This window comes from Neovison vison, chromosome 3 (genome assembly GCF_020171115.1).
Source record: "Neovison vison isolate M4711 chromosome 3, ASM_NN_V1, whole genome shotgun sequence".
In the NCBI taxonomy this organism is placed as follows: domain Eukaryota; kingdom Metazoa; phylum Chordata; class Mammalia; order Carnivora; family Mustelidae; genus Neogale; species Neogale vison.
The window spans coordinates 123846950-123874754 of NC_058093.1; the positions used below are offsets into that span (position 1 = coordinate 123846950).

The 27805-nt window shown below is 61.1% G+C and overlaps 2 protein-coding genes across 4 annotated transcripts in view; one reads left to right on the forward strand and one right to left on the reverse strand.

Annotated features, from left to right (window-relative positions):
* Positions 1-11098, forward strand: part of SLC66A2 (solute carrier family 66 member 2) — a 44786-nt gene extending 33688 nt beyond the window's left edge. For 2 of the 3 annotated variants that reach the window (XM_044242771.1, XM_044242772.1), the window contains 2 exons: positions 682-898; positions 9304-11098. In XM_044242771.1, coding sequence (XP_044098706.1) covers positions 682-898; positions 9304-9511 — 425 coding nt within the window. In that variant the 3' untranslated portion in view covers positions 9512-11098. Of the gene's footprint in view, positions 1-681; positions 899-1270; positions 1465-9303 lie in introns of all 3 variants that reach the window. The other variant, XR_006383870.1, reaches the window with a different exon arrangement.
* A 1643-nt stretch (positions 11099-12741) lies between these two features.
* The window catches only part of KCNG2 (potassium voltage-gated channel modifier subfamily G member 2), a 35760-nt gene continuing 20696 nt past the window's right edge, over positions 12742-27805 (reverse strand). The window contains exon 8 of the mRNA XM_044244380.1: positions 12742-13572. Coding sequence (XP_044100315.1) covers positions 12742-13572 — 831 coding nt within the window. The remainder of the gene's footprint in view (positions 13573-27805) is intronic.

A 27805-nucleotide genomic window follows, 5' to 3' on the forward strand; every position in this document is an offset into this window, starting at 1 on the left:
CCCCCGCCCAGACCCTGCCAGTGAGGGCCAGGCCAGTCCTGGGGCGCATCGTGCCCCCCCATGTTCTCTCTGTATGTGTCTCCATTTTCCTGACCTTCCCTGAAGCCACGTCTGTCCCCAGGGCCTTCCATGTTTATCTGCCAAAGCCCAGGAACTTCTTGTGGTTTGCTGATGGTGAGTGCCTATGCGCTCGGTTTCTGCAGGACGCATCTGTGGAGCAGACGACGTTCCCTCAGTGATGTGTGCAGGGATGGCAAGCACGTAGCTTTGGTGGGCGCTTACGGGCTGGGCACTCTGTAGGGTTCAGAAGATTAACCGCTGAAACAACCCTAGGAGGGAGATTAAGTTATTCCTCTTTTACGTCTGAAGAAATGAGATGCGTGGTTAGCAGTGCAGTTGTGGAGGGAAGGGGCAAGGATTTCACCCAGGAAGAGCGTTCGGAGACTCCAGTAGGGTCCCTGCCCACGTCCTCAGCGGATCGAAGGATTGTAGCGTCTTGCCGTTGAATTCGTATCTGTACCACGGCCCCCTCCCCACGGCCTTGGTCGAGAGCTTATGGAGCCCCACAGCCCGTATCTGTCTTCTGTACACGGACCTCGACCTCACTCAGTCCACATCCTGTCCTCATGCTGACCACGACCCGTATGCCTCGTTCACATTTCTTTCTCCCTCTTGCCCTAGACTTTGACCCTCACCACTTCTGGCACTGGAGCAGCTTTGGGGACTACGTGCAGTGTGTCCTGGCCTTCACGGGAGTGGCGGGCTACGTCACATACCTGTCCATGGACTCGGCCCTGTTTGTGGAGACCCTGGGCTTCCTGGCCGTGCTGACCGAGGCCATGCTGGGGGTCCCGCAGCTGTACCGCAACTACCGCCACCAGTCCACCGAGGGCATGAGGTAAGTGGACCTGAGTCGCTCTCCCCGCATCTGTTGGTACCAGTGTGCCCGCGTGTTTGGTAAAAACCAAATGTGTACAGACTTGGCTGCTGTGTTTTAAGTTGTATCTGTGAGACGCCGGGTAGAGAGCAGACATCTGGACGCGTGAGCAGATGTGTTTGTGCGGAACACGTAAGGGGCCGCCGCGACCCCCTTGTGAAACAGATGCGTGGTACAGGGTCTCCCGGGTTGAACCTGGAGCCTTGTTGCGGGAGGGCTGAGAAGGGAGGAGGCTCTGCCCCGGAGCACCGGTGAGCAGAGGTGGCTCTGGTGCCCGGCAGTGGGGGCTGCGTCCCAAGGTACACTCTAGGTGGCAGCCGTGTGTCTCCGCAGGGCCCTCCGTGTGTTTAGACGCCCTCCCGGTCACGGGAGGCCCGTGTGGAACGGGTCTCGAAGGCGCTGGGTGGAGCCCTCCACCGGCCTGTGAAAGTCGCCTGTGGCGTTGGAACCAGACGTCGACGGGAATTCCGGGGACCCCGTGGATGGTCTTGCTCTGAAGCTTCTTCGTTCCTGCTGGTGCTTCTCTCGTACGCACTTGCTTCTGTGATGGGGAGCCTCCTCCCCGGGCGCGAGGACCCCTGCCCAAGGCTCTGTTCGAGGCCCCGTAGTAGCACCTGAACCGCTCATGCTTTTTCCCTGAGATCCATGCAGCCCCTCACCCCCTCCCAGGGTGGTCCGGTGTGTGCGAAGGCAGCATCCGCGCCCCCACGCGCCCCCACACCCCTGGGGTCTCCTGTCTGCGCTGCTCTGCCCCGGTCTGCCGCCGGCCGTCCCATGATGGCTCACAGCCCCTTCCTTCCCCAGTTCTCCCTGGTGGGTCTGTTCGCGCAACGCATGACAGAAGTCTCGTGGGCAGCGTCAGGTCGGAGTGTGCCGGGACCGGGGCAGGGTACCCCTCCGTGGGGACCCTTGGTACCTGCACACTCACCGAGGCCAACCGCCTGGCTTGTGGCCACGGCACACACTCCCGTGAGGTCACACTGCTCCCATACCTGCCGCTCCGCAGCCCGCCTGTGTGTGTGGCGGCGCCCGGGCTGCCACTGTTCACTGGCTCGGTCCTGTGGCCGCTCTTAGTCTGCCCAGCACACACGGGACACCCTGGCCGTTGAATCTGACATTGTCTCAATTTTCCAAGTCCGAGCTGCTGTGATGGGGAAGGACTGTCCGTGGGTCAGAGGCGGGCCGGAGTAGACGCTAGAGACGACGGCCCACGGACGGGAAGCTCTGGAAGGCAGAGATTCAAGGCTTTTCTTTTAAGATTTATTTTAGAGAGTGGGGGTGCAGAGGGACGGGAGAATCCCAAGCAGACCCCCACTGAGCACAGAGCCCGGCGTGGGGCTCCATCCCCAACCCTTTGAGCATGACCTGAACCAAAATCAATAGTTGGACCTCAAAGGACCGAGCCACCCGGGTGCCCCAGGATTCAAGCCTCGTAATGTAGGAAATGATGCAACAGCTCAATCCCCTGGGACCGAGCAGACTGCAGGGCAGTCAGGAAATGACAAAAACGATCCCGTTCGTGGTACTATGGAGACTAACCAAGGAGGTAGCCGACTCGTGCCGTGGAAACTAGAGCACTGTTGAAGGAACTTGAAGACATGAGTAGAAGGGAAGACATTCCGTGTCCACGCCTGGAAGATTCAGTCTTGTTAAAATATGAACACGACCCAAGGCAGCCGCAGGGTTAGTGGAACCCTTTCAAAATCCCAGTGATATATATATATATTTTATTTTTTGCAGAAATAGAAAAACCTGTCCTAAAATTCACATGGAATATCGAGGGACCTGAAATAGTCAAAACAGAGGACATACCTTCAGATTTCAAAAGTGACTGTGCAGGTGCCGTCGAGGCTGCCCTGCCGGCGTATAGACAGACCCGTGGGATAGAGCAGGAGCCCTGAAGCGACCCCTCCCTGTGTGTTCAGTGGCTTGCAGCAGGGGTGCCAAGACCGTTCAGTGGAGAAGGTGCAGTGTTCCCGGCCCGCTGGTGCTGCGGGAACGGGATGTCCACGTGCAAGAGAATGAAGTTAGACCCTTACCTGGCACCATGCGTAGAAATACTCAAAATGGAACAAAGACCTAAATTAACACCTGAAACAACAACATTCTTAGGAGAAAAGCATCATTGGATGCTTTCGTTGGATTTGGCAGTGATTTCGTGGATGTGACTCCAAAGGCACAGGAAGAACCAAAAAGGCAAATTGGACTTATAAACCACGAGTCTCATGCATCAGGAGGTTGTCCAGGAGCAAAATCGCAACCTGCAGAATGGGAGGAAATACGCGCAGGGCCTCTGTCCAGTGAGGGCTTGACATGAAGTCTACAGAAAGAGCTTCTAAAACTCAACGACAAAAAATCCAAACAACCCAATTAAGAAACAAACAAAGACTGGAAGAATGTTTCCAAGGCCGGTGTACAAGTGCGCAAGAAGTGCGGGAAAAGGTGCTCAGCGTCGCTGACCCTCAGGGACCTGCAGATCAAACCACACTGAGGCCCCCTCACACCAGGAGCGCGGCTGCTCCCAGAAGAAGAAAAGCAGCAGACGGAGGCGGGGGACGAGCCCTTGTGCCCTGGTGCCGAGCCGGTGCCCTGGTGCCGCCACTGTGCAGAGCAGTATGGGGTCCTTAAGAAATAAAAAGAAAATCACCAGATGATCTGGTAGTTGTGCTTCTGGGAATCGACCCGGGAGGGCGGCCAGCAGGGTCCTGCGTTGCTGGCAGAGTCCTTCACAGCCGCACCGTTCACAGCAGCCGTCACGCGGAAGCAGCCCCGGTGTCCGCGGATGGACGAAAGGATCAGCAAAAGCGGATAAATAAATCGCAACAGAATGATCTGTAAGAAACATCTGTTTGGTCATTCCGACGGGCTCTTCAGAGAGCTTCAGGCCGGCGGAGACGCGCAGATTTGGGGAGAGCGGTGCGCCTGGAGAGGGCACGGGACCTCCGGGCCCTTACCCAGCTTGGTCGCGACCCCAACACCCGTTTCAGGTGTGCGGGTGGGAGGAGTTCGGTGTGCCCACGGAACTGTGCGGCCGCCACCTCTGTGTCGCGGTGGATCACTTTCCTTCCCCCACGGAGAAACTTCCACCTGCGGGCCTTCACCCTCCCTATGCTCCCAACCGGCCCCACCTCTGGCCCTCGGTGGCCCCGGACCGGCCGTCTCTAGGATGCTGGACGTAAACGGGGCCGTGGGGAAGCGGACCGTGCCCCCAGGCTGCGCTGTGCACGACGTATCCGCGCTCGGCTCCGGAGGCCGGACCACAGTCTGGTCGTGTGGAGGTACCTGCGCCTGCTCTTCCGCTGGCGGACATCTGGGGTCCGGCATCTTCTGGCTGTTACGGGGAATGCTGCCGTGAGGGCACATACACGTTTCCGCTGCACACTTGCTCTCCTTTCTCCGGGAGCAGACCAGGTGGCACTGTCGGGTCGGACGGCGGCTCTGGCTTGAACCATTTGAGGAGCGGCCGTGCTGGGTCCGCAGTGGCGCGCGAGGGTTCCGACCCGGCATCTCCCCGACGCCTGTTACCGTGCGGCCTGGTGATTCTACCTGTCCTTGCGGGTGTCACGTGGGCGCTCGCGTCTCCGTGTGGTTTCGGTTTGCATTTCCCTAGGACAATGAGGGTGAGCATCTTTTCACGTGCTTCTTGGCCGTCTGTGTGTCTTTGGAGAAACTTCTGTTCCAGTCCGCTGCCCGCTTTACATTTGGTGGTCTGCTTTTCATTACTGAGTTGCAGGGTTCCTTATGTGCACTGGGCACTGCAGCCTTACCAGGCGTATGAGCCGTGATTGTTTTCTCCCATCAGGTGGGTTGTCTTTTCACTTTCCTGATATTTTCCTTTTCAGCACAAAAGACTTTGAATTTGCTGAAGTTAATGAATTTGTGTCTGGGGTGGGGGTGGGGGTTGTTGCTCCTGCCTTCGTCATCAGACCCAAGAAACCCCCATCTGACCCAAGGTCTCAAAAACCTGTTCCTCTAGGACGTGTTTTGGGTGGATTTTGAATTACAGGAGAGCCTTTGATTCGTGGAAGGTCTAGGTCCAGGCTGAGGGTGCAGAGAGGGAGGCCGCAGGGGTCGGCACGCCTGGCTGGGCTCTGGAGGGGGCTGGGCGGGCACAGGAGTGGGGCCCTCGCTTCCCGGGCACCAGCTGGGGAGACGCGTTCCGGACTGCAGGACAGGGCAAGGAGGCGGTGACAGGAATCTTAGGAAGAGTTTGGGAGGAAAAATGCAGAAGTCAGGAATGAGGTAATAGGAGCCTGGATCAAAATGGTGGAAGAGGAGGCAGCGGCTGGACTGGCGATGGACGGAGAACCCAGCCCCCAGGCTGCCAGCCCCAGCAGGAAGGCCACAGCTGGGGCCTGGGAGGGGTGGTCGGGGCTTCCTGTGGTGTTGGAGCTCTGGACTGGTTAAGATTCCTCCATCCCAGGGCCGCCTGGGGGGCTCAGTGGGTTAAAGCCTCTGCCTTCGGCTCAGATCATGATCCCAGGGTGCTGGGATCGAGCCCCACGTCGGGCTCTCTGCTCAGCGGGGAGCCTGCTTCCTCCTCTCTCTCTGCCTCCTTGTGATCTCTGTCTGTCAAATAAATTTAAAAATCTTAAAAAAAAAAAAAAAAAGATTCCTCCATCCTGGTCCCCCTTGGGGTGGGGACTCCAGGACATCCCTGGCATGTTGTGGACTGACAGCCCAGCTTCTGGGGCTCGTCCCTCCCTCCCATAGTTGTTGTGGGTGATGGGAATTCACAGCTCGTGGGGGCCGGGCGCCTCAGGGTCTTGGGGTAACAGTATGGGCTCGTGCATCCGAGCCCTGCTCCTTCCTGACAGCTGACCACCCAGGATGCTGATTGCTTCCTGTTCTTGGCTAGGATTTGATCTGGGGTCCATGCCCCCAACCCTGAGCCCCCCACCGAGGCGGCTGGTGTGGGGCCGCCTGTGGGGCTGTCACATTTGTGACCCTGAGCAGAGGCCACCTGTGCATTCAGGGCCCGGGTGAGGGGCTCTGACCGGGCCCTGGGTGGGGGTCCTGGGACTGTCTCCAGGCCTTCATGTGGAGTGCCGCCTTGCCTGGAGGGGCCAGCTTCCTGCGAGGCGGCCATTCCACGGGGGGCAGGAGCACCCTAACCCCAGGAGCGGCCTGGCCCCGAGGAGCTGGAGACACAGGCAGGACCTTTCCAGGCCGGCTCACTCCAGGCCTGGCTGCTCCCGCCCAGGTCCACTGCGAAGGCTCCAGCCCGGCCCCCTGACAGACCCCACTGCCAGGCCTAGAACCAGCGCTGGGGCTTGTTAGATTTTATTTGTGTTTGGAGGGAGGTGCCTCCATCTCCTGCTAAAATGTGGTGCCTCCGGCAGACCGAGTCCTGCCCTGTTAGCTCTGTAAGACGGAACTGGACTCCTCTGATGGGCCCTGTTGCTTCTCTCCTTGTCCTCACGGCCTTTCGCAGAAACCTTGGCTGCTCTCGCAGCTTCTTGAAATGCTTGCTGTGTGGGTGTGGACGTTCCTTGGAAGAGCGCAGGGGTGAGCGTGGGAGCTGTGAGCAGCCCCTCCCGGGCAGGCAGGCCCCTCCGCGGGGCATTCAGGCGGGTCATCTCAGCCCGGCGGGCCAGGTGCCTGCAGCCTGTAGGGGGTCCCCGGCCAGGTGCCCTGGTTGAGCTGCTTCCCCACTCCACTGGTCGCTCTGCTGTGTCCTTCTCTGCGGCTCCCACCAGCACCGAGCGTGTCGGTAGCCCCATTCCTGCCCGTGCTCCCCACTGTCCAGCCCCCGGGGGGCCCTTTGCCTCGCGCCAAGTTCCCCCGCTGCTGCCCCAGACCGGGCGGTCCGGACCGAGCTGGAGGCACAGCCTTGGCAAGTGCAGGGTTTTTGGTCCCCGCAGGTAGCGGATCCTGGGGGGGACATCACAGCAACAATCACCGTCCCTCTGCCCCGTGCGGGGCAGACCAGGCAGCTATCCCCAAGGGCCAGTCTGGGGTGGCCAGTGGTGGAACGCATATGCTGTTCGGGCCTGCGGGGGGCAAGCCCACCTCTCCCCTCGAGGAGCGCAGAGAGCCTGGACAGGAGGTGCCCAGCCGCTGGGGGGACTCGGCCGGGCAGCAGGAGGAAACCCTGGGAACGACGGACGTGGGTGGTGCTGGTCTCCCTTTGGACCCGCCAGCCTGGAGCTCAGCACCGTGCCTGGGGCCAAGCAGGATGTGCTTCCAGCGCAGCCCCCGCGGCTCCGTGTGTGGGGACGCGTGAGCTCGGGCCACGGCTGTCGGTGTTCTGGCCTTGCCCTTCCTCCGCAGACCCTAGGCAGGCCCCAGGCCCGGAGTCACCGTCTTCAGAGCTGGTGGCAGCCACAGGAGCTGAACGCATGGCAGCCCATATGCCGCTGGACGGCGACCGTGCCTGTTGCAGCAGGACCCCCGTTCCCACGGGGTGTGACGAGACTCGGGGTCTCGTCATGTAGCACTGACCGTGCTCAGGACACACAGCGGAGGGGACATCAGCATCGGCTTGCAGCTCAGAGGAGGAGCTGGCCAGCCGACGACGCACCACCAGCGCGGGCACCCGGGCCTGGGAACGGTCCCTGGGAAACTGGTCCAGGGAGGACAGGAAACACGCTCGAAGTGAATGGAAAACGGGACATCTCAGCGAAGACGTGGGAGCTACAAAATTAAAAGAGCCAAACAGAACATTTTAAATTAAAAAACACAGTAAGCCAGGTAAAGTATACTTCGTGAGTTCAGTAGTGGAACGCAGATGGCCTGGGAATGAGCCCGTGAACTTGAAGACGGATCAATAAAAATACGTTTTCAACAGCAGAGAAAAACCAGGGGAAAAAGAGCTTCAGGAAAAGTACGAGAAAATCTAACATTGATGTCGTCTGAGTCTGGAGGAGAGAAGGGGTGTGGAGCAGACAAAATACTGACAGCATGTCTGAAAACTTCCCGGCTTTGATGTCAGATAAACTTCCAGGTTCGAGAAGTTCCTCAGTTCCCAAATACGGACCCCGTCACGGTCTGCTAAAAGCCGAAGTCGGATGTTGAAAGCAACTAGGAAAAGAGGGTCTGTTGTACACAGTGTGGATTTTTAAAACGCAGAATTAGTTACCAGCTCCCTCACAACAAAGTCTTAGAATGCCGTGTGAGCCAGAATCACAGGTCAAAGGGGACACATCTGGGGCCTTTCTGGTCGTGGAGCGCCCGTCCACGGAGAGGCTGCACGGGGCCTGCCAAGCTCCGGGCCATTTTCCCCGTGACCATCCTGCGAAGCCTCAGGCAGCCTGTGTGCAGCAGGTCGGGAGGCCTCTCCGTCCCCGTCTGCGCTCTGTACGGCCACGGCAGAGTGGGGGACGCAGAGCTACGTCCTCAGGCGGGGAGTTCCAGACATGGGGGTCCTCACCCTGGTTTTAGGAGTGAGAACGAGCCTGGGGCTCAGAGGACTGTGTCCGTCTGCAAGCTCAGTGCCTGGATGCGTGGCCCTTGGTCTGGTGCTGGCGGCTCTGGCAGCAGACAGCGTCCCGTCTGCGTGGGGATCCCCACGCCCCTTCCTTCATCTTCACCCCCCTAACTGGCAGCAGCTCCTTTCGGACTCTGGTCTGGCTCACTTAGCTGGGAGGGTTCGGGCCACTGGTGGAAACGGTGATTTAAATTTACTGGTAAGTTACCAGAAAACACAATAGTGCGTGTGCCGGTGCCTTGGGAAGCCTGGGTGTTCGAAGCTGTCAGGGGAGACGTGGCTGGGGGACGTGGCTGGGGGACGTGGCAGTGACAGGTGCTCCCTTGTCACCCACTGAGGGCTGAGGGTCCCTGCCTCCCTGTGGACTGATCTGAAACGCTGGAAGGGAGGTTGGCATCGGTGACCAGAGACGGGATCACCCTCCAGTTACCTTTTGAGGGAGGGGGTCTGGCCAGGCAGGGGTTCCCATGACCAGGGGTTTGCTCTGCTGCTGCTTGTGGCCTCCAATTTCGTCCTCAGCACGCCTGGGCGCAGATGGGGGGCTGCCCGGCCAGGAAGAGGAAGTTCCTGGCAACAGGGCCCCCCCTCCCAGGCAAGTCTCCCGAGGCCAGCCTGGCTCAGCCCGCCCGTCCCCATGGCCAAGTGCTGTTCTCCTGCAGTCCCCACTGCCTGCTGGTCCTTGGGATGCCGTGTGGGAAGGGGTGGTCTCCCCTCTCCCGTCTGAGGCCACAGCATGCCTCCTGAGGGTCATAGCATGCACGCCGGCCGTCAGGAGGGACGGAACGCTCATGAGGCCACGGGAGCTGTGCCACAGTGTCCACGGTGTCTGCCTGTCCCTACAGCTATGCATGCCGTGGCCTCGCGGTGAGGACAGGAGGGGCGGGGGGGACAGGTGGGGGCCTGGATGGCCGCTGACCGCCGGCTTGTGTCTCTGCAGCATCAAGATGGTGCTCATGTGGGCCAGCGGCGACACCTTCAAGACGGCCTACTTCCTGCTCAACGGCGCTCCCCTGCAGTTCTCCGTGTGCGGCCTGCTGCAGGTGCTGGTGGACCTGGCTATCCTGGGACAGGCCTACGCCTTCGCCCGCCACCCCCAGAAGCCAGCCCCCCACGTGGCACACCCCGCCAGCGCCAAGGCCCTCTGAGGTGGCAGGGGGGACATGGACGCGTGGCCTCCGCCATGGGCACTGGCCCAGGCGCCTGTCGTCCCTGCGTGGCCAAGGGGATGTCCGGGCCATTGGGATCTCGATCAGCTCTGTGGGTCTCGGGTGGGCTGCCAGGGGCCTGGGGGCCAACGTCCGTGGTCCACCCCGAGGACGAGTGTGAGTGGGCACGAGACCCCAGGGCTGGGCTGACGCTGTTTTCCAGGTGATGGAGAAGCAAGTGTTCTCTTCCTTCCTCTCAGAAAACACCTGTCTGGGACTTGGAATGTGCTCACAGACCCAGGAAATGGCAGGACTGCTGCAGGACAGGGCGCCAGGAAGCCCCTCTGGGTCTCGGGCCTGCCGGGAGTCCCCGGGGCCTGCAGCCGGGTTCTCGGCAACCCTCGGCCTGGGCGGGTTGGGGAGCAGGAGTGAGCAGCGGCACCGGGAGAACCACGCACCCGGCGCACAGAGCCTCGTCTCAGAACGGCCCAAACGTGGACATCCTGGAGACGGCACGCGCGCGAGGGTGACTCAGAGCAGGGCCCGGGCACAGAGAGTGGGCCTGGGGTTTGTACACAGCTGACGCTTGTGGGAAGGAAGCCGTGGGGACACACGTTACAAGTGCTTTTGGTGACCTGCCGGAGTTGGCCCTGTGAGGTCGTCTTCACTGCGGCCGCGTCACGGGACTCGGGACGTGGCCCTCAGCTTGGCAGTGCGGCCCCGAGTATTCCGTGTGCCCACACACCTCATTTCTGCACTGGCCACCTCCTGGGAGATGCCCGTGTGGATGCCGCTGGCAGCGAGGGGGCGAGCCTGTGTCCGTGCTGGCTGCACGCCGCCAGAGTGAGCTCAGGGGTGTTGGCACCAGAGCCTGGAGTTCCCCGTGAGTGCTGGGGGTATGTGGGGGGCACAAGTGGCCCGTGTGTGCCCCCAGGAAAGCTGGGGGCCCGGGACCAGGTCTGTAGGGACATACCCTCCGCCGAGGACAGGCGTACTTACTGGTGTTCCCTCTGGGTTCTGGGAATCACACGCGCCTGCAGCCTGCCGCCCTGGACGTCCGTGTTCCAGGACGGGGATGGCCTGCGAGTCAGGCGAGGGCACGTGTAACGCAGGTGTCCCCACGCTCCTCGGGCGTGGGGTGACGTGCCAGGGCGGGCGTCCCTGGCCACGTGCTTTTCCCCCCTCAGTTTTACAGGAGCATCTCTGCTGTGCCCAGCAGCCCTAGGCGAGCTCCCAGGCCCCGGTGCCTGAGTGTCCCAGCAGCCGTGGGGCTTCCCCTCTGCAGGGCGGAGGGCGGCCCTAGGGCGGGTGTGCGGGGGCAGCGCCGCTGTCCTGCTGTTCCAGCTGCTGCCTTCTCCTGAGCTTTGCTCACAAATGCCTGAATGTTTGAGTGAGGGTCCTGCTTAGTCACTTGGGCTGTAAGATGCTTTGAAAATGTTTATTTTTAAACACAGGGGGTGTCAGCAGCCGTAATTGCTCCAGATTGAAGTGTCTCCCTCTGACCGCGGCCGTGCGGCATGTGCCCAGCGAGGGGAGCACTTGGGGTTTCCGCGCTCTGACTTTAACCCAATAAACCGCTTGCGGATCCGTGTGGCCTCGTGAATGGAGTCTGAGCGGGCGCCCAGGACACAGTGAATCATGAGTCCCCATCCTTCCTTCTCCATACGGGTCTTCAGAGAAGGGTGGGTGCCCTCTTCTTGGGGTCCAGCTCTGCCCCTGTGAGACCCAGGCTGCTGTCTTGGTACCCCCACATGGACATACCAGCCCCCCCGACAGACCAGCTCCCTGGACAGACCAGCCCCCCACCCTCTGGACAGACCAGACCACCCCTTCCCCCCCAGACAGACCAGTTTGCTAGGAAAGACCAGCCCCCTGGACAGACCAGACTAGCCCCTCAGCACAGACCAGTGCTCCAGGACAGACTGGCCCCCCGAGGCAGACCAGCTCCCCAGACAGAGCAGCAGGACCAGACCAGGGGAGGCCCTGACCACCGAATGCCTTGAAAGGGTGAGAAGTGTTTTGTTTAAAGAAAGGCCAAGGGAAGTGTTAGAAGAAAAATGGACAGTTTTGTCAAGCCTGTAGGAATGGAGCTGTGTGTACTGAGTGATTTTTTTTTTTTCACGGAGACGATTTACATCTGGGGGCAAGGTCTCAGAAATATCAAAGAGATACGGCGAAAATACATGAAAATGATATTCTAAATTTTTGGATGACCCGCCCAGCCCCCTCCCGCACTGGCCCCAGGGTCCAAGAGTGAGTCTGTCCTGGAGCTCCTCCGTGTGGGGGACACCCACGTGCTCTCTCCGGCAGCCGGCATCCCCAGCCGGGACCCTTGTCTTGCTCGGAGGGTAGATTTTTACTTTCTTTCTGATAATCAGTTCGTTAAAATTAACTGCTAATTCTGCATGCAGTAAAAATCCCGACGGCGAAGTGAAGAACAGTCAAGCACGCAGAGGCGTCTTTCTCCGTGAGCCCATCTCCGTTCCTGAAAAGTCACCTGTGGCCTCTTTCTTTGGTTCCACTCACAGCTGCCGGGTGTGTGGGAAGGAGCTGGGGCCCTGTCGTCACACCGGCCGGCGGGGCACAGGCTCCCGAGCCCCACGAGAAGTGGGGCTCTAATCAGAGTAGATGAAGGCCCCTTTCCGCAGGCCGAGACCTCCGATAAAGCTGTATGGTTTTTCCCCTCAGCAGGATAGTGGCGCCACTGCCCTGGCTGCTGCTGTGACACGGTGCGGCTCCCTGCGCGGACCCTCCGAGAACTTGGAGCCGACGGAAGGCTGTCAGTGAAGCCCGCCCATCTCCAGCTGGGCAAGAAGCAGCCGTGTGTGTGTGTGTGTGTGTGTGTGTGTGCGTGTGCGTGCATGTGTCGCAGTGGGACGCCCACGGTGGATGACCCTGCAGAAGCAGGAGCCCACCCCACAGACTGCCCACCGCAGATAGCTCCTCCAGGAGCTGCCAGCCAAGGGGCAGGGAAGCAGAGGGTGCGGCCTATGGACACGGGTGGCCTCCTGGCATTTGCTACGGCCTGGGAATTTCTGGGCCAGGGAATCCGAACTCCGAAGGGAAGGAGGAGGAAAGAGGGAAGCAATGGCCGGAAGCAGAGGATCAGTCCCCCCCACCCTCCGAGTTAGGGCTGCGCTGGCCAGAGGGGCATGCAGTGGGTACCTGGAGGGATCCAGGACCCCCACCCCGAGGTCGCCCGCGGGACGGGGTTGGAGCGTGACGCGCTTCTATTCCTGAGGAAGCTCAGGAAGAGCGGCCTCTTGGGGGCCACAGTCGCGGCCACCCCCCGGCGCGGGGACCCTAGCTTGGGCGGCTGTGGCGGGCCCCTGCAGGCCGTCCTCGGTGGCCGGGGCGGAGCGCGCGCGGTCCTCGTGCAGGGCCGGTTCGGGGCTGGCGGCGTGCCGCTGCTGCTGCTCCTTGAGCTCGGAGTAAGAGCGCGAGAAGGTGTGGAAGATGGACGTGACCGGGAAGGCCACGAGCAGGATGCCGCTGAGGATGCTGCCGAGCGCCACCACCTGCCCGGGCAGGCTGCGCGGCACCATGTCGCCGTAGCCCACGGTGGTCATGGAGATGACGGCCCACCAGTAGCAGGCGGGCACGCTGGAGAAGTCGCGGCGCGCGCCCAGCTCGTGCTCGGCCAGGTGCACCAGCGGGGCGCAGAGCGCGGTGGCCACGCAGAGGAAGAGCAGCAGCAGCCCGAACTCGCGCGCGCAGCGGCGCACGGTCAGGCCGAGCGAGCGCAGCCCCAGCGAGTGGCGCGCCAGGCGCATCACGTAGAGGACGCGCAGCGCCCGCAGCAGCCGCAGCGCCAGCCCCGCGCGCTCCAGCAGCGCCGCGCCCCCCGCGCCCCCCGCGCCCGCGCCCCCCGCCGCCAGCCCCGCGAGCAGCGACACGTAGAAGGGCAGGATGGCCAGGATGTCGATGACGTTGAGCGGCGTCCGCAGGAAGGCGCACTTGCTCTCGGCGCGCAGCGAGCGCAGCAGGAACTCGAAGGAGAACCAGGCCACGCACACCGTCTCCAGCACGAAGAGGCTGCGGCACTTGGGGGAGCACTCGCCCTGCGGAGGAGAGGGGTGGGGTGCGGTCACGCCCGCGCTGCCCTACCCCCACACACCCGGACCCTCCTCCCCCACGCGCGGGGGCCGGTTTCCCTCCGAGGCTGTCGCCTGGGAGCCAGGAGCTCAGCCGACCAGCTCCCCGCCTCCCCAGCACAACTGGTGAAAAGTCATTAAAAACAGCCATTAAAGCCTCTGGAAACAGGCCTGAGGGCAAACGGCAAACGGAACATCTATTCGAGCAAAAGCTACAGAAATTCATTTAAAAAGGCGAGAGAAATACCGCCGCCCCAGCTCAGCGAGGAGACCTGCTCCAGAACACAGGCCGCGTCCCCCAGCTCCCCAGGACAGTGCAGCTTCGAAGGCGGCGCCTTCTCCTGCCCAGTCCCCACTTCTGCGGTGGATGGAGGCTCCGCCCCACGCTGCTCTGAGACACTGGGGTCCCCGCTTCGCCCGGGGTCCTGGCTTGTGCTGGTGGTGTTACGCCAGGAGAGGCAACCCAGAGGACCTGAGCTGCTCTGACCCCCTCCCCCCAGTCAGCTCAGTGAATGGGGGTCACTGTCCCCACCCCCAGTTCCACAACTCCTGGGACAGAGGTTTCCCCTGGGAGAGGGGGAAACAGGCTCCTAGAACAGCTCATTTCTTGCCAAAGAAACTGAGTTCATTCGTAACTAAGTACGGAGTCGTTCGACCCCAGGTGTTATCATCGCTGGACGCTGTCGTGAAGGAAACTGGGCGGAGAGTCATGGAGTTCCTTCCAGGATGACCGTGGGTGTCCCCAAGCTGTGGGTCCCTGAGGGGCAGCATCGGAGGCTAATCCCAGTGTGCGGACGTGTGTGTGCACGTGTGTACGCATGCATGTATGTATCTGCACGTGTGTGTGCATGTGTCTGCGTGTGAGTACGTGCGTGTACGTGTGCATGCAGTATCCGTGTGCTGTGTTGTGTGCATGTGTGTATCTGCATGTGCATGCACATGTATCTGTGCGTCCATGTGCACATCTGTGTGCACATGTACGTGTCTGTGTACGTGTGTGCGCATGTGTCTGCGTGTGTGAGTGTGCGAGTACGTATGTGTACGTGTGCGTGCAGTATCCGCGTGCTGTGTGGTGTGCATGTGTGTGTATCTGCACGTGCATGCACTTGTATCTGTGCGTCCATGTGCACATCTGTGTGCACATGTACGTGTCTGTGTACGTGTGTGCACACACACGAAGGGCAAGGACACCGCGCTAGAACAGGTAACAGGAGCGAAGCCCGGAGGAAAGGTCCGTGTGAGCCAGCGTTGCTGCCCTGCGTCTTTCCAGTAAGAAACCCTGGAGCGGGCGTGGAAACCGTAAATTATGATCCCTGCCTCAGAAAAGAATCAGGAAACGGAAGCGACTTTTGAGAGGACCAGATACCGGAGTTTGGAGAAGCACTGTTGTGGGAATGTGCTCACAGACCAGAGGAAGGTCGAAGACGTGGAACTCGGGACGGCAGCCCGTTGCACACACGGGGCGTGCAGGCTTTTCCGTGTGCCTAGCTGCTGGCGGGTCCTGGTCGGGCCTGCCTTTGACCCCGAGCTCCCACCCGGCCGGAACCTCCCGGGGGCTCAGCAAACTCCCCAGACTCAGCGGACGCTGGCGTGCGCTCGCGGACCCCCTCTCACTGGAGGGGAGGTGACCTGGGGGCCTTGCCCCCCACCGGGTTCACGTCCCCCTCGGCCTGGGGGGACAGACCCTCACTCCCGCCCAGCTCCCAAGCCTGCTTCAGGGAGGGGCTGGCAGGGCTGCATCTCCGCCCCCCATGGACAGCACAGGGCTTCTCCCCAAGTGTGTCCTACATGTCCAGACCCTGATTTATCTCGGTCTTCAGGAACCTGGGCCTCTGGGGCTCCCATAGACCTGTCTCCACCATGCGCCGCCGTCCGGTGGCTCGCCTCCCCACGAATGAGCCGTTGGGGCTCAGGACCTCGGCTGCCGCGGTCAGCGCCTGTTTTGTGCCTGGAGATAGTGGGCCGGCGCCGCGGCTTATCCCGCAGGCTCACATGCAGACACGGCCCGGGAGCAGGTCTCTGGACACAACGTGGCAGGTCTGTCCCCAGACAGAGGCATGGTGCCTCCGCCCAGAGGAGGGGTTTTCAGGCCCTCTGCCGGGGTGTGCGGACAACGCGGTGTAGGGTCTTCAGTGTCCTGTCTTCCCACAAGGCCTGATCCCCCCCGGGTCAGGGGTGGTGTGGCCAATCCAGAGGCTTCCCAGCAGTCCCCCAGCTGCAGCTGCGACTGTTTTAGAAAGTCCAGTGGCCTCGCTGCTGCCCTCGAGTCCCAGACAAGCAGGGGCTGTAGCCCAACTGGAGGCGCCCAGTCTGCGGCGTGGCCTGGGGTCCCGAGCGTGTCCAGTCTGTGCCCAGAGCTGGCTCTGGGCCCCAAAGGGTTAGGAGCTGCTGTGTGCACTCGGGGGCTCCTGCCCCACCCGTGCCCTCGGGGGTACCTGGGCCTGTCCACCTGTTCCCACCTGCCAGCCTCACCCCTCCAAATCCAGGTTCCCTGGGGATGCTGATGACACGGGGCCACTCGGCTCTTCGTGTGGCCGGCCGCTGGCTGCTCCCCTCCCTGTGGAGGCCACTGTGAGGGCTGGCGGGCTGCGCACACCCTGGGGCATCTGGCCGTCACAGATCCTAGCAGGAGGGCTCCTGAGGGGCGAAGCCTGGCGACAGGACCGTGCACGGCCAGGAGAGCAGCAACTGGGGCAGCAGAAGCGCAGCAAGGACGTCGGCCACTCCCCCTTCTGGAAGGTTCCTTGGGACCAGGGCCAGCTCCCACTGATTTCCTTAGGAGCGGTGTCCTAGGAGACCTGGGAAGCAGAGCTCAGTGCATCGCAGCTTCGGGCCTGACAGCGGCCCGAGTCTGCTTGTCCCATTGGTCTGTCGGTGTCCCCATAACGGCGTCCATGACAGCTGGGGATCGTTGCTCCTGGAGGCCCCTGCCCCCAGGTGGTCCAGGTGGTCCAGGTCTGGGGTCGGAGTTTTGTCCCAGCTCTTTGCTGTAAGAGTGGAAATGCTTCTAGTCCACTCCTGGACCTCAGGGGGTCGGCCAGCCCTAGGGACTTGCTGCCCCTCCCCCAAGGATGGGGTCCCACCTCATCCGACCTGAAGCTGAGTCAGGCTATAGGACTCCCCAGCATGGCGCCTGACACCCTAAGATTCCCAAGCCCCTGGTCGGGTCAGAGAGTCTTAGGGCAAGTGGGCCCCAGCATCGGGGGTGACAGCGGGCAAGCAGGGTTCAGGAGGAAAACCCCGGCTGATGGGCTTTCAGCAAAGAGAGGGCCAGGACCCAGGACGCTGCTGTCGTGAGACACCCGCAGGTGAAAGGGTTCAGGACAGGGAGGAGGGGGATGGGGCCGGCCCAGCGCCGGGTGTGGGAGGTGACCTGTCACGGCCCGACTTCCCTCGCCCACTCCGGAGTCTGGTGGTCACAGCATAAAGGGCGTCACACCTGCCCCAGCAGCCCCCGTGTGACTCCCCGCTTCCAGGCCCGCCGTGGCCCAGCTCCTATCGTCTTGGCCAGGGGCAGCGGTGGGCCCCCATCTGGGCCCCATCTGAGCACCGTGTTCAGAAGGAGAGAAGGAGACCCCCTGGGGATGGCCCACCCCTGCCCCTGCACAGGCAGGGACGCCAGGACGCTCCCTGGAGCCGGGCTGACCCTTGGGGCTCGAGATGAGGCGAGCTTGTCGGAACCACCCCAGCCCTGTGCCCGGCCGCCCCCTCCTTAAGGACCAGCCACGGAGCTGAACTGGAAGGAGCTATTTCTGGAAATTTCAACCCAGAAAACAGACCCCAATTTATCAAAGTCTGACACATCTGGCCTGTTTGGTCAAAATCAGCTCAGAAGTCAGTCTACGCTCGGCCCGGCTCCCCGGGGTCTACGGGGCCCCCTCCTCTAGCCACTCGTCTGGCGTTGGCCGGTGTCTCCGCACACATTGTCCGCGGGCCACAGGAGCCTCCCGTGAATACAAAGTGTGTTGTCTGCACACTGGCCTCGCTGAGTGGCCCCTACCCAGGCCAGTGGGGCTGAGGTCCCAGACTCCACTCTGCCTGAGCCAAAGCCTTTTTTTAAAAAAATTATTTTATTTTATTTATTTATTTGACAGAGATCTCAAGTAGGCAGAGCAGCAGGCAGAGAGAGGGGGGGAAGCAGGCTCCCCACTGAGCAGAGAGCCTGATGCGGGCTGAGCTCCCCCCTGAAACCATGACCTGAGCTGAAGGCAGAGGCTTAACCCAATGAGCCTCCCGAAGCCTTTTAAGCTCCATCTGTAAACTCCATTTCTGCTCGGGGCTGCAAGGCACCGTTTGTCTCCTGGTCGTGGTCAGGGGTGCTCCCGTTTCGGGTTTGGGGTCTGGCCTTCGGGCACTGGACGGGATGTCCGGCCGACAGCTTCTGCTTGTCTCCTGTCAGGGGCAAGGGGAGAGGGCTCTGGTCCCAGGAACTTGCGGGGGGGGAGGGGGACACAAGGACTCCGATATGGACACTTGTGGAGGGATGGAGTGGACTCCCCCTCTGAGGTGGGCCTGGGCCGCACCGGCGCAGGCAGAGCCCCCACGAGTGGGGGACATTTTCCTGTCCCACCCCCTCCACATTCCCCGCGTGTTTCTGGGAGAAAAAAATCTCCCCCCACGAGCCCGGAATGCACCTGAAGCCCAGGCCATGCAGCTCCAGAACCTCCCCAGGACCCAAAGCCCTTCTCAGCTCGGTGCATGAATCATGAATCATGAATCATGACGGAATCCCAGGAGCGGGAGCCCTGGCCCATCCTGTCTTGGGCCCCGCAGCTCTGGGGGCAAGTACTGACTAAGGAAAGCCTCTGTGGGTTCCCTCCAGCTCCATGTGCTGGCTGGTGCCGGTGGGGCTGGGGGCCGCTGCCAGGGGCTGGGGGATACCACAAGGGACAGTGACGGTGCAGGGCTCTGCATCGGGGTACAAGGGTCCAGCTGGGACCACACTTGTGTGTCGGGAAGGAGGGTCCCTTGCAGGTGGGCGGAGGTCCTGGAAGATGGGTGTTGAAGGGAAGGATGTCGGGTGCCATGGAGCACGGCCTCGGAGGGCTCCTATGGGTGGCGGCCCACGTGCAGATGAGATGGGGGCAGGAAGCCGGCTGGGGAGGGGAGGGCCCAGCCCTGCAGGGGCAGGAGAGAAGAGCAAGGCGGGGATTTGGCGATGGAAGCTTTAGGGCTTGGGGGGGGGGACCGTCCCAGCTCAGACAGCTGGGGCAGTGCAGGGTGGACCTCCCGCACACACGACCGGGAGCTGAGAGCTAATGCTGCACTCAGCGCGAGGCTGGGCAGGACCTGGGCGAGATCTCGGACGCCTGCAGCAGGTGGCATTCGGGACGGGGGTGCGGGGAGCTGAGGGCCAGCGGAACAGGGCGTGGAGGAGACCGGGCCTCGAGGCCCAGAGCAGTGTGAAGCCGGGGCCAGAGGTCATGGCCGAGAAGCCCCACACCCACCACCAGGAAGCCCGGTTGGCTGGGGTTGCTGGAGAAGGTTCCAGCAAAGGCTTTCCTAAGGTGCTGAGGCCCAGTCGGAAGGGGGTCCACGCCAGCAGGGACGGGCCCGGGAAGGGACGAGCCCTGGGCCAGCGGCTGGGAGGGGCGGCTGAGGGGCTGGAGTGGATGGGGCGGGGGGGTGAGTCCGCACGCCAAGTCAGCCAAGTGCGGCAGTCGGGTCAGACAGGACGGAAGGGCCGACAGGACGGAAGGGCCAGGGGCTCCGAGCCCTGCAGCAGAGCCTTCCGTTCCCACCTGCCAGGAGCCCCGACGCCGCCCTCGTTGTGACCTCTCCTCCAGGATGAGCTGGGACCCCTCGCTGGGTCATCCCTCAGCCACCCACAAGGTCCCATCGGCAAACCTCTCTTCTTGGGGAAAGGCCACAAGACACTGCGTGCCCTTCGCCAGTGACCGCCGTGTCCTGGGTGCCACCCTTCGTGGTCTGCACGGGGTGGGCAGGGAATGGAAGGGCAGCTCCCCAGGTGCCTGAGCCCTTGGGCTGTGGGTCCGTCCCCTTTCTGTTTTGGCTCTGGAAGTGGGACGGGGCAATCACTTGTGGCTCCAGAACCAAAGGTCAGCTGCCCCGAGGGAAGCAGGCTCAGTTAACGGTTACGTCTGAGCTGATTACAGACACACGCGTGAGGACACAGAGGCCAGTCTGTGGCTGGCCACAGAGCCCACACCCCTTCACACCCCGTGTGTCCAGCCGCCGCTCAGCTGGATATCGGATTTAAACCTCATGGAAGTGTTATCATCGCTGTTACCGAAAACCAAAACCAAACACAAGTGAACGAACCCGCTGGGAATGTTCTGTGCATACACGCATCAGAGCTGGTCTGGGGCCTTCCGGGGAGGGAAGGAGCATTTTCACACTGGTCGGGAGTCTGAGCTGTTACCCTAACTAGCTCTACAGAGTTAACCCCCAGGCCAAGGATCTGGAGGTCTGGGCGTGTCCAGGCAGAACCCAGGTCACCGGGCAGAGGATGATGTGCACACGCTCTCACATGCGTGTATTTTAAAAGCCTTCACGTGTGCGTATGCTCGACCTGGAAATTCCAGTCTGGGGATCGGGCTGTCAAGAAACAGTGGATGCAGGCCACAGACTTCAGTAGGACAATGTGCATTCTTCTGTGCAGGCGTCCAGCCCTGTGACCGCCCCAAGGTCCCTACGTCCCTGTGCCGCCTCCTTGTAGCCAGACCGTCCCCACCCCGACCCCGGCACTCACGGACCCTCTCGCCCCTTCCAGAACACCTCCCACATGGAAGTATGTTGTGTCTGGCTCTTCCCACTATAGTCTGGGCCCCAGTCATGCTGCTTCGGGTCTCGGTGCTCTGTCCTCGGTCTCCGATTTGCACCCTGGACGATCTGTGTGCGGACACTGTGGTTTCCAGTTGGGGGCTGTTTCCGTACAAGTCTGTGGACGGACACACACGGTCGTTTCTCTTGGGCAAAAACCTGGGGTGGATGCTGGGGTGGATGGCGCTGCCTTCGGCTCCGGTCATGACCGCAGGTGACCGAGCCCCGTGTCAGGCTCCCTGCGTGGCCGCGAGCTGCTGCTCCCTCTGCCTCTGCCCCTCCCCCGCCTGTGCGCGATCTCGCTCTCTCTCAAATAAAATCTCCCAAAAAACCTCCAAACTTGATGAATACTAAAAGGTTTACAGGAGAAAAGAACACTCTCACCCAAATTCTTAGCTCCCAGAGGCAGTGATTTTCCGTCCAACTGGTTCTACTGACGGTTCTTCTGCCGTTCGACACAGCACGCCCGGCGATGTGCAGGTTCCTCCCGGCTCTGCGGCGTTGCGTGCCTCCGCCTCACCCCACCTCACCTCACATCCTCACCTCCACGACCCCTTTCCCCCCAAAACTCGTTCTGTCACACTTGGGGTCGAGTCATAATTGATTTCAGATAGACACGGCGCACGGCTGGCCGGCTCGAGGTCCACAGTCACACGTTTTCCCGCATGAGCGGTTCTGCGTTTCCTGAGGTTTCAGGCGTCGCTCTAGAGCGGCTGTGGTGACCCGCGGTGCCTTTCTCCCAACGCTCAGACACGTCCAACCGCCGCCGGGTTGGCTCCTCTCCGCGTCCCTCCCCTGCGGGGACGTCCGGCCGGCTGCCCAGAGCTGCGGTCTGGAGTTCCTCTGCCGGCTTTGTTTGATGTCCTCGAACACGGAGTCTCCCCAGCACCGGCTGGTTTATTCCGTTTTTCCACCCAGAGCTTCCCGAGAAGAGGCGTGTGGGGCACAGCCTCCAGCCTCTGCGGGGCCGGCCGGGCGTCTCCCTCCCCATCCTGGACCGCGGTGACAGCTGGATAAGGAAAGACGATGAGGGACAGTCCCCGGCAGAATCTTGACGGTGCTCCCCATTACGTCCAAGCTGTCCGTGTCACTCCTGCACCTCACCATTCGCGCGGAGACGCGTGTAACTCAGGTCTGTGCCCGTGCACACAGAGCGGACCACGGGACCCAGGCAGAGACGGGGCCAGAGCAACGCGCGCGCCCGGCCATCCTGAGCTCCAGTCTCTCTGGGCCCGCTCACCCTGCACGCACCAACGGGCTTGTCTCTCTCTTCCTATTAGAAGGACGTATCCTTTTTTTTTTTAATTTAATTTTTATTATTAACGTATAGTGTATTATTAGCCCCAGGGGTACAGGTCTGTGAATGGCCAGGCTTACACACTTCACGGCACTCACCGTCGCACACACCCTCCCCAGTGTCCATCACCCAGCCCCCCTCTCCCGACCCCTTCCCCCCGCAACCCGCAGTTTGTTTTGTGGGATTGAGTCACTTACGGTTTGTCTCCCTCCCGATCCATCTTGCTTCATTTATTCTTCTCCTACCCCCCAAGCCCCCCACATTGCCTCTCCACTTAGAAGGACGTACCCTTATTAACTTATTTACATTCATGAATGATGTGTGCGATTTTATCTCTAGCCTCCTGCAAGTGCCTGGGAGAAATGTTCATTCACTCGTTTTACTATGAACTTAACAATAATTTGGCTCTGAACTGAACTGAGATTCATACTTTCCGATTATCTGTGGAAAAAGCATCTTGTGCAGATAGAAAAGTGGGAGAACATTAAATACTTAAAAATAGTAGCCATTTACACAGAAATAACGAATGTGCTCACTTCAGACTACCTCTGTCAAAGCAGGCTGCCTGGTCCCTTGCCCGCTAACACTCCACGGACGAGCTTCGTGCCGTCTCGCGTGAGGAAGCGGACGCAGGGTCGTCATAAGCTGTCGCGCACGTGGCCTGCCCCTCCTGTGCACCAGCCTGGTCTTCCAGCGGCCCCGGTCCGACGTCTGTTGGCTTCTCCGGGAGCAGCGTCCTGGACCGGAGGCCTCAAAGGGTCTCCACAGGGACGAGGGAACCCGGGACCCCAGGACCTTACGGTGTGTGGATGGAGACGGGGAGTGATAGCAGAGGACACGCGCACGTCTCTGCACACGCGTTCGTCCACTCGGCCGGCTTTGCTGGGCGTGTGCACGGGGCCAGGAGGTGTGCGTGCGCCCAGCTGCGGTCCCTGCCCCATGTCCCTGGGGACGCGACCGGCAGGAGCCGCAGACACACCCAGAGAACAGGGTAGCCGCAGGGGACGGCACCTCCTCGGAACGGGCGGCGGGCGTCCGTCTCAAGCGAGAGCAGCTCCCAACCATGGCTCTGACTTCTCTCCGAGCCCGCGCAAGGAAGGCGGTTTTCAGGCCGTGTCCTCATCCGGTTCGTGTTTGCCTGCTTGGTCCGCAGGGGTCCCTCTTGCCTCGTGTGCTCTTTGCCGGGGACAGATGTTCCGCACGAAGTCGGCTCTACCCTGCCTTCCACCTGACACTGTTGGGGTGACGAGCTCCCACCCCCGACGGTGCCTCAGTCGGGGGACAGTGACGCTGTGGCATTTCCCGCAGTTCCGTGGGGTAGAGAGCGCCCCGATCGGCAACCCCGGGGGGGGGTGTCTGCCGACCTGCTCCCCGACGAGCTTCGTGCGGTGGTTCCGTGCGGTGGTTCCCACGTGTGACACCCGCACAGACACCCCAGCTCGGCTGCTGTCTTCAGACCCTTCGACAACACCAGAGGGGGTCCTGCCAAGGGCCCTCACGCACCCCGGGTGCGGCCGGTTCTTCCGTCTCTGCTGCGGGGACCGCGGCGGTGCTGGATGTGCTTCTCTCCCACGAAGCGAGCGTCTCGTCCGGTGTGTGGCCCTTGCTAATGTCCGCGTAATTCTGGGCTCGCCGTCTTAGCTCTCCTCCGGACTCAGGAGCTGTTGTTTTCTTATTGATTCATTGGAATTTCCCACATATTAGGGATATGAGCCTTTCACCGTGTAGGTGGCAGTTTTATTGTCAGACTTCAGTTTGGTCACTGTCTGAATTTGGGTGGGGGGAGGATTCCATTAGTTTTTAATTTTTTCAGACACTCCCTTTCCTTGATGGTTTCTGGCTTTCCTATCAAATCTGGAGAGATCTACCCATGAGACTGGCCATGAGATCTGCCTGAGGCCCCCACATGGGCACAGGGGCGTTTCCGGACACCGTCGGAGAGGCCTAGAGTAGCTTCATAAGGGAAGAGCCGGTGGGCATCTCCAGGGACCGCCGGCAAGACCCGCACGCAGGCGAGCCCCGCTGATGCCTCGCCCACGGACCCAGCCACACGCCAAGCCACAGAAGGGCAGAGCCTAACCCACCGGGCTGTGGCATGCTTCATGTCACAGGAAAAGGTCGCTGATCTAGGGGTGCACACTTCTCGGATATGTCCTTCCTCGTTGTCCAGAATTCATGGGCCAGTATTTGGTCGACATCTCTCTAGATTTTTAAGACTATTTCGTTAGGTTCTAAAACCCCCATTGGGATTTTATAGAGAGTGTAATAAATTTACATATTAATTTGGCGAGTAATTTTCTCATTCAAGAACATGATGTGTCTGTCTTTCCTTATTTAGCCATTGTTATGTCCCCAGTAAAAGTACATTGCTTTTCTCTCTTTTATAGAGAGTGAACCTTTCCTAGTAAGGTTAATAAGATAAATAAAAAAATTTAAGACACTTCGTGGGCACCTGGGTGGCTCACTGGGTTAAAGCCTCTGCCTTTGGCTCAGGTCATACTCTTAGGGTCCTGGGATCGAGCCCCGCATTGGGCTCTCTGCTCGGCAGGGAGACTGCTACCCCCCGCCTCTGCCTGCCTCTCTGCCTGCTTGTGATTTCTCTCTGTCAGATAAATAAATAAATAAATAGATAGATAGATAAATAAATGAGATCTTTAAAAAAATAGACATTTCATGTTCTTGTTATGACAATGACCGGATTTTCCACTAAATTTGCTATTACTGGTAACGGACGGAAAACTGACGTTTGTGTGTCTATTTTGAAGCCGCTTCCTTAACAAACTCATTTATTTATAATAACTTTTCAGCTAATTCTCTAGCCCCACTGGGGGGCTGCAGGGGCCCAGCGGCCCGGAGGGCGCCCACACGTCACGGCGTGCGCAGCGTGGGTGCGGCCGGATGCGGAGGGTGGGACGTGGGTCGCTGCCCCCCTCTGTCCAGCTGTCCCCAAACGCAGGTGCTCCCAGGGCCGCACGTCTGCGGGACGCGACGGTCTCCACCGCGACACCGGTCATGCCGGCCCTTCGAACCGCTTCCGAAGAACATTGGTTTGTTTTCTCACTCACATAAATGAAGAACTTGTTTATGCCAATTTTACTAAAAGCTTATTAGAACTGCATGTTAAATGTTGAAGACTGCTTCTGCGGTTTTCCTTCTGTCACCTGAGAACAAGAACAGAATCCGCACGCCCCAGCCTGGTGACGGAAGGAAGGACCCCGGCTTCGGGGCGCCCGGGCTGGGCGGCCACAGGTGACCTCAGTGAACTGGCAAAGCCAGAGAGCGAAGTGGAAGTCAGGTGAGCCGCACGCGGAGGCCGGGCCACGAGAGGCCGGGAGCACACGCCGGGCCTCGCCCCTGTGGTCCGCCTGGCTGAGGCCTGGTCCCGCGGCACCCCGAGCCGCATCCGCCACGTCCCGCAGCCTCCCCTGCCCCCGCACGTCGGACTTTGGGCACCCCCGGAGGCGGGGACCCACGAACACGTCGTGCGGCGGCCGCTTCTGTGTCTGCTGGGGCCGTGGCGGTGCGGTTCGCCGTTGCCTGCCCAGGACGCACGTTTCCTGGGGGCAAACGCCCGCTTCCAGGTTCCCAGGCCGGCCGCTGGGGGAGGACGGCGGCGCTGACTGTGCAGCGACCACACAGAGCTGGAATCGGCAGCACCCAGGACGGCCCACCACGTGTTGTACTCCCCACGGGCGCAGAAACGCCTCTCCCTGGGGGTCCCCGGTGTGAGGGAGGCACAGCCACACGTCAGGCAAGACCCAGCGCCCGAGGTAATCGAACAGGTGCAGATCGAGAGGCTGCGGCCGGCAGGGACAGCGTGGAGGCTGAGTACAGAGGTGGCCGTGGGGGCTTGGCGGGGGGCGGCAGGAGCCCCGCAGAGGGGACTCCTCGGGCACAGGAGGCAATGGAGCGAAGGACGGGGGCAGGGCGGCAGGAGGGCCAGCAGGGGGAGGACACGTGGGCAGGGGAGGATGCAGGGGCTGCTGAGGCTCCTGCCGGGACCCTCGTGGGGCCGGGACGGGCGGCAGGCCCCCTCCAGCAGCGTCTGGAAGACACTGGACGCCCACAGAGCCAGGGCAAGGCCGCTGCCCCGCGAACGGGGACGAGGAAGAACGTCGTCAGAAGGACGAACAGCGTGCGAAGATGTCCACCTGCCGCCGACGGGGTGCGGGCTCAGGAGCCAGGAGGCGGCTCCGTCAGAGTCGGGCACGCTGGGGCCTGGACGGCTCACTTGGTTGGCGACTGCCTTCGGCGCCGTCATGATCCTGGAGTCCCGCGTGGGGCTCCCTGCTCAGCGGGGCGTCTGCTTCTCCTTCTCTCCCCTCCTCACGCTCTCTCTCTTTCTCTCTTTCAAATAAATAGTCTTAAAAAAAACAGAGTCGCGCCGGCTGTTCTAAGGACACGGCCCACTGGCCGGGGGCGTCTGTGGCTGCTCACGGGGATCGCACGGCCTCCTCTGGGCGCAGGAGGGGGCCGGCGGCGCCGCAGCGTGCCGGGTGGGCGTACCCCGGGGAACAATCCAGAGCAAGAGTGTTCATCCCGGCTTGGCTCACTGCCAGGAGCCGCCAACAAAGCCGGAGGAGGGAGGACTTCCAGCTAGAAAGAGCCCGTTGGTGAGACGCCGCGAGGTCTGGAGAGGGCACGCGGCTCTGCCGTGCCACGGAGACGCGTCAGGAAGCAAGGCAGGACGGCGCGGGCCGCTTTCCGGACGAGCACATGCCGGGCTCACGGTGGGGAAGGTGCTTTTACAGACGCGCATGTCCTCCGGGCTGGCGGGACGCAGGGGTGGGGGGAGGCCCCGAGCTGACCCCATCCGTGGACAGGACACGAGGCTGGAGAATACGTTTCCCAGCTCTGCAGCACGCCGAGGCCATAAACCTGTTCTCAGGGAAGCACCCAGCTTTCTTCTCCAGATGGACATTCCCAGGCCGGTTGGAAAACAGCAGCTCTCCACCCCCGTGAGTCCTCCTCGGAAGCCCTGCAGAGCCCAGGTGGCCCGGGACGTTGGCGTTGCCCGTCGGAGTGCCCAGGACTCTCCAGTGTATGGATCTCACAACGTATTTCCTGCCCGTGTCCTAACTCCAAACCCTTACCAACTATTCACACGTGCCCGCAAACTAACCCTTTGGTAAAATAAAAGGCACAAGCTCATGTGGAAATAGCCCGTTTGCCGAGTTAGAATAGTTAGCGTCTTATTATCGAAAACGTACCTTCAGGTCCTACTTAATATTTCAGGCTTATGTGGAACCTAAAATTATCTGAATTCTCAGGTCTCTTTCCCAGTCAGGGTGGTGCCTGATGAATCTGTGCTTGGATGAAATTAGGTCCCTTAAAAATAACACTTATGAGTCAAATAGTTCAGTCCTAGGATGGGAATGCGAGGAGGCAGTGGGGTCGTACACGTGGAGAGACCTTCCTATCTCCGCTATTTCCGATCAACCTTTACTGTCCTCATAGCTGTTCCCACGCAGGCGGCTTCAGGGGAAAAAGGGACAGCCCGACCCCTTCAGGATGTGCCCACAGAAACGCCAAGAATGTGCCACATTCTCCCTCTCTGGTGGAGCCTTCTCAGGCTGCGGGGGCTGTGCGTGCACGTGTGTGCTCCCGTGTGCACACGTGTGTGCACATGTCACGTGTGTGCATCTATGTGTGCATCAGCTCATGTGCGTGCATGCGTGTGTTCACGCGGGGGGCGGCCTCTCGTCTGCAGGCTGGAGGGGGTCCTGCTCGAGCTGTATCCGGGCCGCAGGCAGTCCCACGGGTTCCCAGGGGCGAGGAGGGAGGGTGAGGACGCGTCTCCTGCCTCGGCCTCCCCGCGGCAGTGCGGTCTCGGTCCCCCCGAGTCCTCCGAGGGGAGGCAGAGGCAGTGGCCGCACCCTGCACAACACGGTCTCTGCTGTGGCCACGTGAGGTGGGCATCCGACTCTGATGGCCTCTTTGGACTGATGCTCCCTGCTGCTCTGGAGTCCGTTTGCTGAAACTGGGCTCTGCAGGACTCACTGGCTGTTGCCCTCAGCCCTCCTCACTGCCCTCCCACCATCCGGCATGGGCTGCGCGAGGTCAGCTTCCTCCTCATTCGCAAGAAGGTGAAAAGAGCTGCCGCTTATGGAATTCTGAGAG